At 43.5% G+C, this 16,273-nt stretch overlaps 1 protein-coding gene across 3 annotated transcripts in view; it reads right to left on the bottom strand.

Annotated features, from left to right (window-relative positions):
- The window catches only part of LOC115166030 (perlwapin), a 37,317-nt gene extending 28,549 nt beyond the window's left edge, over window positions 1-8,768 (bottom strand). For all 3 annotated transcript variants that reach the window (XM_029719653.1, XM_029719655.1, XM_029719654.1), the window contains exons 1-3: window positions 8,687-8,768; window positions 7,684-7,821; window positions 6,924-7,067 (exon numbers count right to left, since the gene is read on the bottom strand). In XM_029719653.1, the coding sequence (XP_029575513.1) occupies window positions 6,924-7,067; window positions 7,684-7,821; window positions 8,687-8,768 (364 nt within the window). The remainder of the gene's footprint in view (window positions 1-6,923; window positions 7,068-7,683; window positions 7,822-8,686) is intronic.
- Between the last annotated feature and the right edge of the window lie 7,505 nt (window positions 8,769-16,273).

A 16,273-nucleotide genomic window follows, 5' to 3' on the forward strand; every position in this document is an offset into this window, starting at 1 on the left:
GGGGCAGTGTTGCAATCTACTGCAGAGATAGCCTGCAGAGTTCTGTCCTACTATCCAGGTCTGTACCCAAACAATTTGAACTTCTACTTCTAAAAATCCATCTCTCTAAAAACAAGTCTCTTACCGTTGCCGCCAGCTATAGACCACCCTCGGCCCCCAGCTGTGCTCTGGACACCATATGTGAACTGATTGCCCCCATCTATCTTCAGAGCTCGTGCTACTTGGTGACCTAAACTGTGACATGCTTAACACCCCAGCCATCCTACAATCCAAGCTTGATGCCCTCAATCTCACACAAATTATTAATGAACCCACCAGGTACCACCCCAAAGCCGTAAACACTGGCACCCTCATAGATATCATCATAACAAACTTGCCCTCTAAATACACCTCTGCTGTTTTCAACCAAGATCTCAGTGATCACTGTCTCATTGCCTGCATCCGTAATGTATCAGCGGTCAAACGACCTACACTCATCACTGTCAAACACTCCCTGAAACATTTCAGCGAGCAAGCCTTTCTAATCAACCTGGCCCTGGTATCCTGGAAGGATATTGACCTCATCCCGTCAGTAGAGGATGCCTGGTTATTTTTTTTAAATGCCTTCCTCACCATCTTAAATATGCATGCCCCATTCAAGAAATTTAGAACCAGGTACAGATATAGCCCTTGGTTCTCCCCAGACCTGACTGCCCTTAAACAATACAAAAACATCTGGTGGCGTTCTGCATTAGCATCGAACAGCCCCCGTGATATGCAACTTTTCAGGGAAGTTAGAAACCAATATACACAGACAGTTAGAAAAGCCAAGGTTAGCTTTTTCAAACAGAAATGTGCTTCCTGCAACACAAATTCAAAAAAGTTCTGGGACATTGTAAAGTCCATGGAGTATAAGAACACCTCCTCCCAACTGCCCACTGCACTGAGGATAGGAAACACTGTCACCACCGATAAACCCACTATAATTGAGAATTTCAATAAGCATTTTTCTACGGCTGGCCATGCTTTCCACCTGGCTACCCCTACTGCATTCAACAGCACTGCACCCCCCACAGCTACTCGCCCAAGCCTTCCCCATTTCTCCTTCTCCCAAATTCATTCAGCTGATGTTCTGAAAGAGCTGCAAAATCTGGACCCCTACAAATCAGCCGGGCTAGACAATCTGGACCCTTTCTTTCTAAAATGATCTGCCGAAATTATTGCAACCCCTATTACTAGCCTGTTCAACCTCTCTTTTGTGTCGTCTGAGATTCCCATAGATTGGAAAGCAGCTGCTGTCATCCCCCTCTTCAAAGGAGGGGACACTCTTGACCCAAATTGCTACAGACCTATATCAATCCTACCCTGCCTTTCTAAGGTCTTCGAAAGCCAAGTCAACAAACAGATGACCTACCATTTCGAATCCCACCGCACCTTCTCCGCTATGCAGTCTGGTTTCAGAGCTGGTCATGGGTGCACCTCAGCCACGCTCAAGGTCCTAAACGATATCGTAACCGCCATCGATAAGAAACAATACTGTGCTGCCGTTTTCATTGACCCGGCCAAAGCTTTCGACTCTGTCAATCACCACATCCTCATCGGCAGACTCAATAGCCTTGGTTTCTCAAAGGATTGCATCGCCTGGTTCACCAACTACTTCTCTGATAGAGTTCAGTGTGTCAAATCGGAGGGCCTGTTGTCCAGACCTCTGGCAGTCTCTATGGGGGTGCCACAGGGTTCAATTCTCGGGCCATCTCTTTTCTCTGTATACATCAATGATGTCGCTCTTGCTGCTGGTGAGTCTCTGATCCACCTCAACGCAGACGACACCATTCTGTATACTTCTGGCCCTTCTTTGGACACTGTGTTAATTAACAACCCTCCAGACGAGCTTCAATGCCATACAACTCTCCTTCCGTGGCCTCCAACTGCTCCTAAATACAAGTAAAGCCAAATGCGTGCTCTTCAACCGATCGCTGCCAGCACCTGCCCGCCTGTCCAGCATCACTACTCTGGACGGTTCTGACTTAGAATATGTGGACAACTACAAATACCTAGGTGTCTGGTTAGACTGTAAACTCTCCTTCCAGACTCACATCAAACATCTCCAAACCAAAGTTAAATCTAGAATTGGCTTCCAATTTCGTAACAAAGCATCCTTCACTCATGCTGCCAAACACACCCTCGTAAAACTGACCATCCTACCGATCCTCGACTTCGGCGATGTCATTTACAAAATAGCCTCCAATACCCTACTCAACAAACTGCAGTCTATCACAGTGCCATCCGTTTTGTCACCAAAGCCCCATATACTACCCACCACTGCGATCTGTATGCTCTCGTTGGCTGGCCTTCGCTTCATAATCGTCGCCAAACCCACTGGCTTCAGGTCATCTACAAGAACCTGCTAGGTAAAGTCCCCCCGTATCTCCGCTCACTGGTCACCATAGCAGCACCCACCTGTAGCACGCGCTCCAGCAGGTATATCTCTCTGGTCACCCCCAAAGCCAATTCCTCCTTTGGCCGTCTCTCATTCCAGTTCTGTGCTGCCAATGACTGGAGCGAACTACAAAAATCTCTGAAACTACAAACACTTATCTCCCTCACTAGCTTTAAGCACCAGCTGTCAGCGCAGCTCACAGATCACTGCACCTGTACATAGCCCATCTATAATTTAGCCCAAACAACTACCTCTTCCCCTACTGTATTTATTTATTTTATTTTATTTTGCTCCTTTGCACCCCATTATTTATTTCTACTTTGCACTTTCTTCTACTACAAATCTACCATTCCAGTGTTTTACTTGCTATATTGTATGTCCTTTTCTTGCCTTTACCTCCCTTATCTCACCTCATTTGCTCACATTGTATGTAGACTTATTTTTCTACTGTATTATTGACTGTATGTTTGTTTTACTCCATGTGTAACTCTGTGTTGTTGTATGTTGTCGAACTGCTTTGCTTTATCTTGGCCAGGTGACCGGTCCGCTCCTGATCCCTGGGATCGTCATCTTGGTTGCGGCTGGAGCCGTGCGTCAGGGAGGGGGTACTGTCACTTGTGCTCCCTCTCCGGCCTCTAGGTCACCAGGCTGCTCGTTATGGCGCACACCTGTCACCATCGTTACGGTCATCAGCACGTTATGACACTCACCTGGACTCCATCCCCTCCTTGATTACCTGCCCTTAATATGCCACTCGCTTTGGTTCCTTCCTCAGGCATCATTGTTTTTGTTTCAGATTTGTCTGTGCGGTGTTTGTGTTTCTTGTTTTCTATTATGTTTCCTTTATTGATTAAATCACTCACTCCCTGAACTTGCTTCCCAACTCTCAGTGCACATCGTTACACAAATATTTATAAGACCGTTACATAGTATATGTAATATAGGTCTGTATAAACTACTTTACTAATCACCAGTTAAGTCTTTTTGCGTGGCCTCATCTAAAGTGTGGGCTACTTATACGTAAATACTAAATACTTTCTAAACAATATGTGTAAAACACATGGAAATTAAAAACAACAAAAAAATGTTTTAAGTGAAAATAGGCACTGGTCTGAAGCCGGAATGTTAAGGATATTCACATGAGCACCACATGAGTCTCAAATAAACCCCTAAAAAACCAAGCACCAGTGTTCAAAATCTGGTTTTATTCAAATTCAGCAATCCACATGAGTTTGTCAATTCACAGAGCATCCATGAAGTTTGTCCAGTTTCCATAAAAGCTATGATTATTTTTCATATTTATTATTGCATAAAGTCATCAGTTTTCATAGACATAATTGTACATGTCATAATTTGTATTTTCTACTTATTTCTTATAACTAATAAGATTTTCCAAAAAAGCTTCAATGGCTCACTGCAGGCGTAGAATCAACATATCCGGAAACACTTCTGTTCCTCGGGGCACTGGCCATCTTTGTAACAGTACTCGGCACACATGTAGGTCCCCTTGGGCAGGACACAGCGACCGGGCTTCACTATGGTAACAGAGAAAAAGCGGTCAGTTATACAGTAGAAACATAGGTGTTATAGGAATTTCCAGGTTAACAATCGAGAAAAGCAGTCGCAGGTAAAGTCAATCAAATCTATCAATAACAAATCTATCCATATAAAATGTATATGTAAAATGTACACATATGTATATGCAGCAGAAAAGCTGTAAAACCCCCAACATTTTGTGTCCTCCAAAGAGGTGGATGGGTTAATAGTAATTATTTTTTATTTAGAAAAAAATTCTATCCAGTTTATTACAAGTTGCAACAGGGAAAGACTTCCAGCACAGAAGCAGAGAAAATGTCTAACTGGCATCTTGGAGACATGCCCTTTCTACTCTAATCAGACAGCACCAAATGTTCTGTAAGCACCAGCTCTAGAGGCTTGTAGGAAGTCAAAACAAACAGGCAGTGACTTTGTCAGCTGCTACAGAATCACACAGTGTTCACAGAATGTCATCAATACAATATAACAGTGAAAATTCAGTGTGTCCTCGACCCTTGTACCTCAAGTCTGGCGTCAATCTCTATCAACAGATATGAGAACAATCCATAACATTCAGCATCAAGTCCAGTGACCATCAACTCACACCTTGAGTGTCACAAGAAAAACACTGGAAATCATCTGTACACTGATTCTTTCTATTAAGGTATTACTATTACAATGAGTTGGAATTCTGTTGCTGACCCTTGACAAATTGTCAGCTTAATGTTCTGTGAATTGCTGTATCGTAAGAAACGTATGTTGCTCCTCCTCTGAAGTCTCAGCCTGATATTCCCAAAATCATTTTCCCTGAAATATACATTTGTATCACTTTATCAACAACAGCATATTATACACTGACTGAACAAAACATTATGAACACCTGCTCATTCCATGACAGAGACTGACCAGGTGAATCCAGGTGAAAGCTATGATCCCATATTGATGTAACTTGTTAAATCCACTTCAATCAGTGTAGATGAAGGGGAGGAGACAGGTTAAAGAAGGATAAAGGATTTTTAAGCGTTGAGACAATAGACGGATTATGTATGTGTGCCATTCAGGAGGGTGAATGGGCAAGACAACAGATGTAAGTGCCTTTGAACAGGGTAGTGTAGTAGGTGCCAGGCGCACCAGTTTGACTGTGTCAAGAACTGCAACAGTGCTGGGTTTTTCAATCTCAACAATTTCCTGCGTGTATCAAAGATTTATTACATTTTTTATTTATTTTACTTTTTTTTAGCTAGGCAAGTCAGTTAAGTACAAATTCTTATTTTCAATGACTGCCTAGGAACAGTGGGTTAACTGCCTTGTTCTTAACAACAGATTTGAACCTTGTCAGCTCGGGGATTTTCTCTTGCAACCTTTCGGTTACTAGCCCAACGCTCTAACCACTAGGCTACCCTGCCACCAACAGTCCACCAACCAAAAGACATCCAGCCAACATGACACAGCTGTGAGAAGCATTGGAGTCAACATGGGCCAGCATCCCAATGGACTGCTTTCAACACCTTGTAGAGTCCATGCCCTGATGAATTGAGGCTTTTCTGAGGGCAAAAGGGGGTGCAACTCAAAAAAAGGAAAGTGTTCCTAATGTTTGGTATACTCAGAGTGTATAGATGTTGCACAACATTGGTATATACTCTAAAGGCCTGCATGGATCTTGGAAATCTTATTAATTTAGTGCCTCAGCTCTAAAGAGAGTGTATGTGAAAAATATATATCTATGTGTATGAAATGTACATTACAAGCTCCAGCATTCTTGTTTCCAGAGTAATGCAGCAGTAATGAATGCAATAGATGGGTGTATCTGTCACTCTGGGACCATATCCTACCTGTGTAGGTGCAATGCAGTCATGCCCACATCCATTGTAGCAGCATTTTTCATCCTTGTGGCAGTCACTGTCATTGGAACATAACTCTGCACATATCCCCATGCCCCATCGTCTACGAGGGCACACTCCAGGCTTGTCTTTGGGAACACAATTTGAGCAGATGTCAGGGAACCCAATTTACCACAAAAAGACATGAACATGGACACAATTAGACTGAATCATTTTCTGAAAATCAGTCATATTTGTGTGGAGATGCTTACTATAAATGTTAGCTGATACAGAATCAAACAGTGGTCACAGAATGTCATCAGTACAATACAACAGTGAATAATCAGTGTGTCCTCGCTCCTTGTACTTGGACATCCAGTCTGGCGTCAATCACTTTCAACAGATATGAGAACAATCCATAACATTCAGCATCAAGTCTAGTGACCGTCAACCCACACCTTGAGTGTCACAACTAGGATACTGGAAATATTGTGTATTACATAAACTGTATACACTAAATGTTTTGTTGATCACTCTAAACTAAATATGATCTTTAGCGATCTTATATTTCCCCATTACAAATAGGTTTATGGTAGCAACTTGTCAGCCTACTGTCACGCCTTGACCTGAGAGAGCCTTTTTATGTCTCTATTTAGGTTTGGTCAGGGTGTGATTTGGGTGGGCATTCTATGTCCGAGTTTCTATGTTTGGGATTTCTTTATTTCGGCCGGGTGTGACTCTCAATCAGGAACAGCTGTATATCGTTGTTGCTGATTGGGAGTCATACTTAGGCAGCCTGTTTTTCCTTTGGGGTTTGTGTGTAGATATTTTCTGTTTAGTGTTTTGCACCTGCCGGAACTGTTCGGTTGATCTTTTGTTTTGCTTGTTGCTTTAGTGTTCAGTTGTACATTAAAATGACAAACACTTACCACGCTGCATTTTGGTCTGATTTCTCTTCCCCTTCATCCGAGGACGACGACGACCGTTACACCTACACTGACACTTCCCATTGAAGTCTTTCTATTATGTGACTTCTTAATTGAGTGTCTTAGCTCTAAAGAGAGCTCCAGCATTCTTGTTTCCAGAGTAATGCAGCAGTAATGAATGCAATAGATGGGTGTATCTGTCACTCTGGGACCATATCCTACCTGTGTAAGGTGCAATGCAGACATGCCCACATCCATTGTAGCAGCATTTTTCATCATTGGGGCAGTCACTGTCATTGGAACATAACTCTGCACATATCCCTATCCCTATGCCCCATCGTCTACGAGGGCACACTCCAGGCTTGCCTTTGGGAACACAATTTGAGCAGATGTCAGGGAACCCAACCTACCACAAAGAGACATGAACATCGACACAATTGGACTGAACCATTTTCTGAAAATCTAACATATTTGTGTGGAGATGCTTACGATAAATGTTAGCTGCTACAGAATCAAACAGTGGTCACAGAATGTCATCAGTACAATACAACAGTGAATAATCAGTGTGTCCTCGGTCCTTGTACTTGGACATCCAGTCTGGCGTCAATCACTATCAACAGATATGAGAACAATCCATAACATTCAGCATCAAGTCTAGTGACCGTCAACCCACACCTTGAGTGTCACAACTAGGATACTGGAAATATTGTGTATTACATAAACTGTATACACTAAATGTTTTGTTGATCACTCTAAACTAAATATGATCTTTAGCGATCTTACATTTCCCCATTACAAATAGGTTCATGGTAGCAACTTTTCAGCCTACACTGACTCTTCCCATTGAAGTCTTACTATTATGTGACTTCTTAATTGAGTGTCTTAGCTCTAAAGAGAGCTCCAGCTTTCTTGTTTCCAGAGTAATGCAGCAGTAATGAATGCAATAGATGGGTGTATCTGTCACTCTGGGACCATATCCTACCTGTGTAAGGTGCAATGCAGACATGCCCACATCCATTGTGGCAGCATTTTTCATCATTGGGGCAGTCACTGTCATTGGAACATAACTCTGCACATATCCCTATGCCCCATCGTCTACGAGGGCACACTCCAGGCTTGTCTTTGGGAACACAATTTGAGCAGATGTCAGGGAACCCAACTTACCACAAAGAGACATGAACATGGACACAATTAGACTGAACCAATTTATGAAAATCTATCATGTTTGTGTCGAGATGGATTTGACAAATAGGAATTTGCATCTCTGGAAAGTTTGTAGGCCATGCTCCAAGTAATTTAGTGTCTAAATAATAGTTTTGGAGACATTTGTCCCCAATCATCATTGTTTCCCCCATAACACCCATGAATATGCATGACAGCCTTCTGAACACTCACAATCTATTGGTTCAAATATGTAGGTTGAAAACATTGTATGTTAACTAAAAACGCTGTGCAACTGGTTACACACAGACACACAAATAGTGCTTTTCTGATGCCCAAATAAACATTTCTAGTTAAATTAACATTTGAGACAAGTTGACAAACACAGCATTATATGTTGACTGAATTTTTGCATATGATTTGTCAAGTTGGAGCTACGTTTGGGCCAACAAAAAATGTTAAGTTCAGGTCACACTTTTATCTAGAAGTTGAATTAACTGAAAAAGGCTTTGGAACCACTTACTTCATAATAATTAGTTGAAACAATTAGAATTGTTTTTACAGTGTATGCGTAAAATGGCCAAGGGTAGGCTGGATTGTTTCAAAGTCATAATGACTGGCTTGTATTTTAAGTAAGGTAGCAACAAATTAGTTTTCAAATGGGCTGTGCACAATTATAGGCTATTGTTTATAACCACTTACGTAGGCTATAACACCTAAGTCAAGTGTAGCAGGCTTCTTCAAAAAACTCATCAAATTGTCACAGTTTGTTTCATGACAAATAATGACAAATAATGCAAAGTAGGCAAATTAGAAGAACTCACCTGTAGCAGAGACTATTTTCAAATGTACAAATGCCAACAGAAAAAGAACCAAAGCACAACGTGCTGACAAATTCATGTCCATGCTGACTTCAAGACTGTTAGAGCAAATGCAGTCCAAATCAATTTCATAGAAGAGGAGGAGACCATGATATGTATTAACCTTAGATGACTGACAGGGGGCGCTGCTAAGAAGCCACCGCACAGCCATTTTGGTACTCCTCGTTCATTGTAAAAAAAAGCTATAGAAATGCATTTATTAATATCTACATTTGTTTTTTGACATTACAGACACCTTAATGTATAAATGAAAATTATATTAATTGAACTGAACATGAATTTTTTATATTTTGAGAGTGTTAATGTTACTGCCCCGCCACAACAAAGAATGACTTAAATACAGTTGATCAGCGCATGCTCGGAGTACACGTCCTGGTAATCCGTCTGGCCCTGCGGCCTTGTGAATGTTGACCTGTTCGAAGGTCTTACTCACATCGGCTGCGGAGAGCGTGATCACACAGTCGTCCGGAACAGCTGAGGCTCTCATGCATGTTTCAGTGTTATCTGCCTCGAAGCGAGCATAGAAGTTATTTAGCTCATCTGGAAGGCTCGTGTCACTGGGCAGCTCGCGGCTGTGCTTCCCTTTGTAGTCTGTAATAGTTTGCAGGCCCTGCCACATCTGACGAGCGTCGGAGCCGGTGTAGTACGATTTAATGTTAGTCCTGTATTGGCACTTTGCCTGTTGGATGGGTCGTCGGAGGGCATAGCGGGATTTCTTATAAGATCTCTGGCACTCTAGGTCGACAGGCTCCCGCTCCTTAGCAGAGGTGACCGGTCCGCTCCTGATCCCCGGGCTCGTCATCTTGGTTGCGGCTGGAGCCGTGCGTCAGGGAGGGGGTACTGTCACTTGTGCTCCCTCTCCGGCCTCTAGGTAACCAGGCTGCTCGTTATGGCGCACACCTGTCACCATCGTTACGGTCATCAGCAAGTTATTACACTCACCTGGACTCCATCACCTCCTTGATTACCTGCCCTATATATGTCACTCGCTTTGGTTCCTTCCCCAGGCGTCATTGTTTCTGTTTCAGTTTTGTCTGTGCGGCGTTTGTGTTTGTATTTCTTGTTTTCTATTATGTTTTGTTTGTTGATTAAATCACTCACTCCCTGAACTTGATTCCCAACTCTCAGCGCACATCGTTACACAAATATTTATAAGACCATTACATAAGATATGTAATATAGATCTTTATAAACTCCTTTACTAATCATCAGTTAAGTCTTTTGCATGGCCTCATCTAAAGTGTGGGCTACTTACACTTAAATACTAAATACTTTCTAAACAATAAGCACATAGTATTCCAAAACGTTCACGCAGTTGTAATACTGTGATGTTTAACTTCAGACAACCTCTGTTGAGTAACATAATGTTTTTAGTCCACAAATGCTTTTCTTAATTACATAAATGCTTCAAAATTCCCCAAAAGTGACATTAGCTGATGAAGATTATCTCATAGAACAAAACGTATAAGATCTCCAAACCTTGACTTCACCACAAAACTTATTTTCTGCGTTTATCCAAAAACCCGACAAAACTCCATACATTTTCCCATAGGCTTTGTTCAAAAAACCATGGCGGAGTTAGTCCCTACAAAGATACATCATTTCTATTGCTCTCTATACATGTTAGCAATTGGGAGTGTCCAACCCTTGCAAAAGTAACCTCACAGCCCAATCCCCCCACCCCCCCTTCGCTAATTTCACCACCAGCAAACCATTAAAAAAGAATCTCACCCATTTACACACAATATCTCATAATGACAGTGAAAACATGATTTTAGAAATGTTTGCTAATTTATTGAAAGTGAAATACAGAAATATCTAATGTAATTTTTGTACTTTTTTTATTTCACCTTTATTTAACTAGGTAGGCCAGTTGAGAACAAGTTCTCATTTACAACTGCGACCTGGTCAAGATAAAGCAAAGCAGTGCGACAAAAACAACAACACAGAGTTACACATAAACAAACATACAGTCAATAACACAATAGAAAAAAATCTATGTACAGTGTGTGCAAATGTAGAAGAGTAGGGAGGTAGGCAATAAATAGGCCATAGAGGCGAAATAATTCCAATTTAGCATTAACACTGGAGTGATAGATGTGCAGATTATGATGTGCAAGTAAGGATTCTGCGGTGCAAAAGAGCAAGTGGGTAAGTAATAATATGGGGATGAGGTAGTTGGGTGTGCTATTTACAGATTGGGTGTGTACAGGTACAGAGATCGGTAAGCTGCTCTGACAGCTGATGCTTAAAGTTAGAGAGGGAGATATAAGACTCCAGCTTCAGTGATTTTTTCAATTCGTTCCAGTCATTGGCAGCAGAGAACTGGAAGGAACGGCGGCCAAAGAAAGCGTTGGCTTTGGGGATGACCAGTGAAATATACCTGCTTAAGCGTGTGCTACGGATGGGTGTTGCTATGGTGACCAGTGAGCTGATATAAGGCGGGGCTTTACCTAGCAAAGACTTATAGATGACCTGGAGCCAGTGGGTTTGGCGACGAATATGTAGTGAGGGCCAGGCAACGAGAGCATACAGGTCGCAGTGGTGGGTAGTATATGGGGGTTTGGTGACAAAATGCATGGCACTGTGATAGACTACATCCAGTTTGCTGAGTAGAGTGTTGGAGGCTATTTTGTAAATTACATCGCCGAAGTCAGGGATGGGTAGTATAGTCAGTTTTACGAGGGTATGTTTGGCAGCAGGAGTGAAGGAGGCTTTGTTGAGAAATAGTAAGCCGATTCTAGATTTAATTTGGGATTGGAGATGCTTGATGTGAGTCTGGAAGGAGAGTCTACAGTCTAACCAGACACCTAGTTATTTGTAGTTGTCCATATATTCTAGGTCAGAAGCATCCAGAGTAGTGATGCTAGTTGGGCGGGAGGGTGCGGGCAGCAATCGGTTGAAGAGCATGCAGTTAGTTTTACTAGCATTTAAAAGCAGTTGGAGGCCAGGGAAGGAGTGTTGTATGGCGTTGAAGCTCGTTTGGAGGTTAGTTAGCACAGTATCAAAAGAAAGGCCAGATGTATACAGAATGGTGTCGTCTGCGTAGAGGTGGATGCCAGAGGTCTGGACAACAGGCCCTCCGATTTGACACACTGAACTCTATCTGAGAAGTAGTTGGTAAACCAGGCGAGGCAGTCATTTGAGAATCCAAGGCTATTGAGCCTGCCGATAAGAATGTGGTGATGGACAGAGTCGAAAGCCTTGGCCAGGATAATGAAGACAGCTACAGAGTACTGTCTTTTATCAATAGCGGATCCATACTACATTGGGTGAGAAAAGTATATTGAAATTGACATAAAAAATATATGCAAAGTATATATGAAGAAAATGATATATACACTGGACGGGACAAGACAAGACAAAGACGTCTGACTGCTACGCCATCTTGGATCATATATGCTCATTCAATGTCATGAAATTAGCAGGTGTTCATAATGTTTTGTACAGTCAGTGTATAACACTTTGTTGTTGATAAAGTGATACAAATGCATATCTAAGGGAAAGGGAATTTGGGAATATCAGGCTGAGACTTCAGAGGAGTAGCAACATACTTTATTACTGTACAGCAATTCACAGAACATTAAGCTGACAATTTGTCAAGGGCCACCAGCAAAATTCCAACTCATTGTAATAGTAAGAGCTCAATGGAAAGAATCAGTGTAGGGATGATCTCCAGTGTTCTACTTGTGACACTCAAGGTGTGGGTGGATGGTCACTAGACTTGATGCTGAATGTTATGGATTGTCCTCACATCTGTTGACAGAGATTAACACCGGACTTGAGGTACAAGGGTCGAGGACACACTGATTATTCACTGTTATATTGTACTGATGACATTCTGTGAACACTGTGTGATTCTGTAGCAGCTGACAGCCTGTTTGTTTTGACTTCCTACAAGCCTCTAGAGCTGGTGTTTACAGAACATTTGGTGCTGTCTGATTAGAGTAGAAAGGGCATGTCTCCAAGATGCCAGTTGGACATTTTCTCTGCTTCTGTGCTGGAAGTGTTTCCCTGTTGCAACTTGAAATAAACTGTGTCCTCCACTTCTTTGGAGGTCAAATATCTTTTTTTTATTTTTTTTTACAGCTTTTCTGCCTCATATACATGCACATACATTGTACATATACTGTCACGTCCTGACCAGCAGATGGAGCTGTTGTAGTAGTTTGGAGGTCAGGACGTGGCAGTCTTGTGTGTGTGTGTTTGAATGTTCTCTGTGTCTTGTGACTCCTGATCAGGAACAGCTGGGGATCGTTGTTCCTGATTGGGAGTCATATATGTAGGAGTATGTTTGTCACTGGGGGTTGTGGGGAATTGTGGTGAGCACTGCTTTTTTTGAGTTTAGCCTGCTACACTGTCGTATCGTGAGTACTGTTCATTGTTTTGTTTATTGTTTTTCCCAGTGGATACTTTACTTGTTTTGTTAATTAAAGAAACATGAGTGTCCACACTTCTGCTGCGCCTTGGTCCTCCTTTCAAATCCACGATGGATACTGTGACAGAATTCCCCACCAACACAGGACCAAGCAGCGGAAGAAGGCTGGCGAGGACTGGGAGACACGACGGGTAAGGGAGACCGAGAGGCACCCCCAATAATTTTTTAGGGGGGGGCACAAGGGCTGTTTGACGGGGCAGGAGCTGCCCGCCAGTCAACAGTCGCCAGAGCTGCCCGCCAGTCAACAGTCGTCAGAGCTGCCCGCCAGTCAACAGTCGTCAGATTTGCACGCCAGTCAACAGTCGTCAGTGCTGCCCGCCAGTCAACAGTCACCAGAGCTACCCGCCAGTCAACAGTCGTCAGAGCTGCCCGCCAGTCAACAGTCGTCAGAGCTGCCCGCCAGTCAACAGTCGTCAGAGCTGCCCGCCAGTCAACAGTCGTCAGAGCTGCCCTTCCAGTCAACAGTCGTCAGAGCTGCCCGCCAGTCAATAGTCGTCAGAGCTGCCTGCCAGTCAACAGTCGTCAGAGCTGCCCGCCAGTCAGCAGTCGTCAGAGCTGCCCGCCAGTCAGCAGTCGTCAGAGCTGCCCGCCAGTCATCAGTCGTCAGAGCTGCCCGCCAGTCAACAGTCGCCAGACTGCCCCGAACTGCCGGAGTGGCCAGACTGCCCCGAACTGCCGGAGTGGCCAGACTGCCCCGAACTGCCGGAGTGGCCAGACTGCCCCGAACTGCCGGAGTGGCCAGACTGCCCCGAGCTGCCGGACTGCCCAGACTGTCCCGAGCTGCCGGACTGCCCAGACTGTCCCGAGCTGCCGGACTGCCCAGACTGTCCCGAGCTGCCGGACTGCCCAGACTGTCCCGAGCTGCCAGACTGCCTAGACTGTCCCGAGCTGCCAGACTGTCCCGAGCTGCCAGACTGCCCAGACTGTCCCGAGCTACCAGACTGCCCCGAGAGGCCAGACCGCCCCGACAGCCTGGAACGGCCAGCACCTGAGCCACCTCCAGGATAGGTGGGTTGGGAAGGGAGGGTGTAGCACAGTGCCGTCGGTGACGGCAGCCACCCTCCCTTCCCTCCCTTATTGTTTAAGGGTTAGTGTTTATGGGTTTTGTTGGGGATTTTGTTTGTTGGTGTTTTGTTTTGTGGTTAGGTGCATTCCGGGGTCTGCACCTTGAGGGGGGGGGGTACTGTCACGTCCTGACCAGCAGATGGAGCTGTTGTAGTAGTTTGGGGGTCAGGACGTGGCAGTCTTGTGTGTGTGTGTTTGAAAGTTCTCTGTGTCTTGTGACTCCTGATCAGGAACAGCTGGGGATCGTTGTTCCTGATTGGGAGTCATATATGTAGGAGTATGTTTGTCACTGGGGGTTGTGGGGAATTGTGGTGAGCACTGCTTTTTTTGGTTTAGCCTGCTACACTGTCGTATCGTGAGTCCTGTTCATTGTTTTGTTTATTGTTTTCCCCAGTGGATACTTTACTTGTTTTGTTAATTAAAGAAACATGAGAGTCCACACTTCTGCTGCGCCTTGGTCCTCCTTTCAAATCCACGATGGATACTGTGACATATACATTCTACATGTATCGATATACGTATATTATGGATAGATTTGATTGACTTTACCTGCGACTGCTTTGTTTCTACTGTTTAACTGACTGCTTTTTCTCTGTTACCATAGTGAAGCCCGGTCGCTGTGTCCTGCCCAAGGGGACCTACATGTGTGCCAAGTGCTGTTACAAACATGGCCAGTGCCCCGAGGAACAGAAGTGTTTCCGGATATGTTGATTCTACGCCTGCAGTGAGCCATTGAAGCTTTATTGGAAATTCCTTTATAATTATTCATGTACAATTATGTCTTTGAAAACTGATAATTTTATGCAATAATAAATATGAAAAAGGATCATAGCTTCTATGGGAACTGGACACATTTCATGGACGCTATGTGAATTGACAAACTCATGTGGACTGCTGAATTTGAATAAAACAAGATTTTGAACACCTGTGCTTGGTTTTTTAGGGGTTTATTTGAGACTCATGTGGTGCTCATGTGAATATCCTTAATTTTCTTGCTTCAGACCAATGCCTTTTCTCACTTAAAACAGTTTTTTGTTTTTAATTACCAAGTTCTTTACACCGGAATGTGATTATGAAACTTTATAAAAGAACATTATAATTAAGCAATAAGGCACGAGGATGTGTGGTAAACGGCCAATATACCATGCTAAGGACTGTTAGAGCGTGCCTGGTGTATTGGCCACAAACCCCTGAGGTTCCTTATTCCTATTCTAAACTGATTACCAATGTAATTGAAGCTGTAAAAATAAATGTTTTGTCATACCCGTGGTATACGGCCTGATATACCACGGCTGTCAGCCTATCAGCATTCGGGGAACGAACCACCCACTTTATAACACAGTTTAACACGCCCTCCTTGTGAATATTCACAATTTTGTACGTTTTGATAAGATCCCTGCTCATAATCCTACTGATCATTGCTCATATTAAAATGGCGAGAGCAAGGAAACAAAGACTGAAGCAAATATTTACTATGCGATAACACAATGTTGCTGGCTAGATAGATGACTACACAAGCCAGAAATATGGCCGAGCAGTTCTCAGTGGAAGGGTTCTGAAATATTCTCTCTCGCTGAGACGAGTTGTGACCGTGAATAGTCATCCATCTCGGTGGAAACAACTTGGGACACACAAAGGGGACAGCCCTGGTGCGTCAGATGCGAGCTGATTTGGAGGTAGTCCGAATGCTCCCAGGGACAATGGTGAGCTACTCTGACATCAAACAGTGGAAGATTTGGATGTTCCTCCGTGGCAGGCTGTCACGGTTGTCGTCGGTAATGGAGGACCAAAACGCAGCAGGTATGTGTATGCTCATCTTGATGTTTATTTACTTTCAAAATGAATATCAAAATAACAAAACCCCGAGAACGAACGAACGAAATGAACGAATAACAACAACAAACAGTCTGGCAAAGCATAAGGCTCAACACAGAAAAATCTCCCACAAATACAAGACAAACACACCCAACTAATATAGGACTTCCAATCAAAGGCAACACCAAACAACTGCCTTCAATTGGAAGTCC

Source organism: Salmo trutta, chromosome 28 (assembly GCF_901001165.1).
Source record: "Salmo trutta chromosome 28, fSalTru1.1, whole genome shotgun sequence".
Taxonomy (NCBI): domain Eukaryota; kingdom Metazoa; phylum Chordata; class Actinopteri; order Salmoniformes; family Salmonidae; genus Salmo; species Salmo trutta.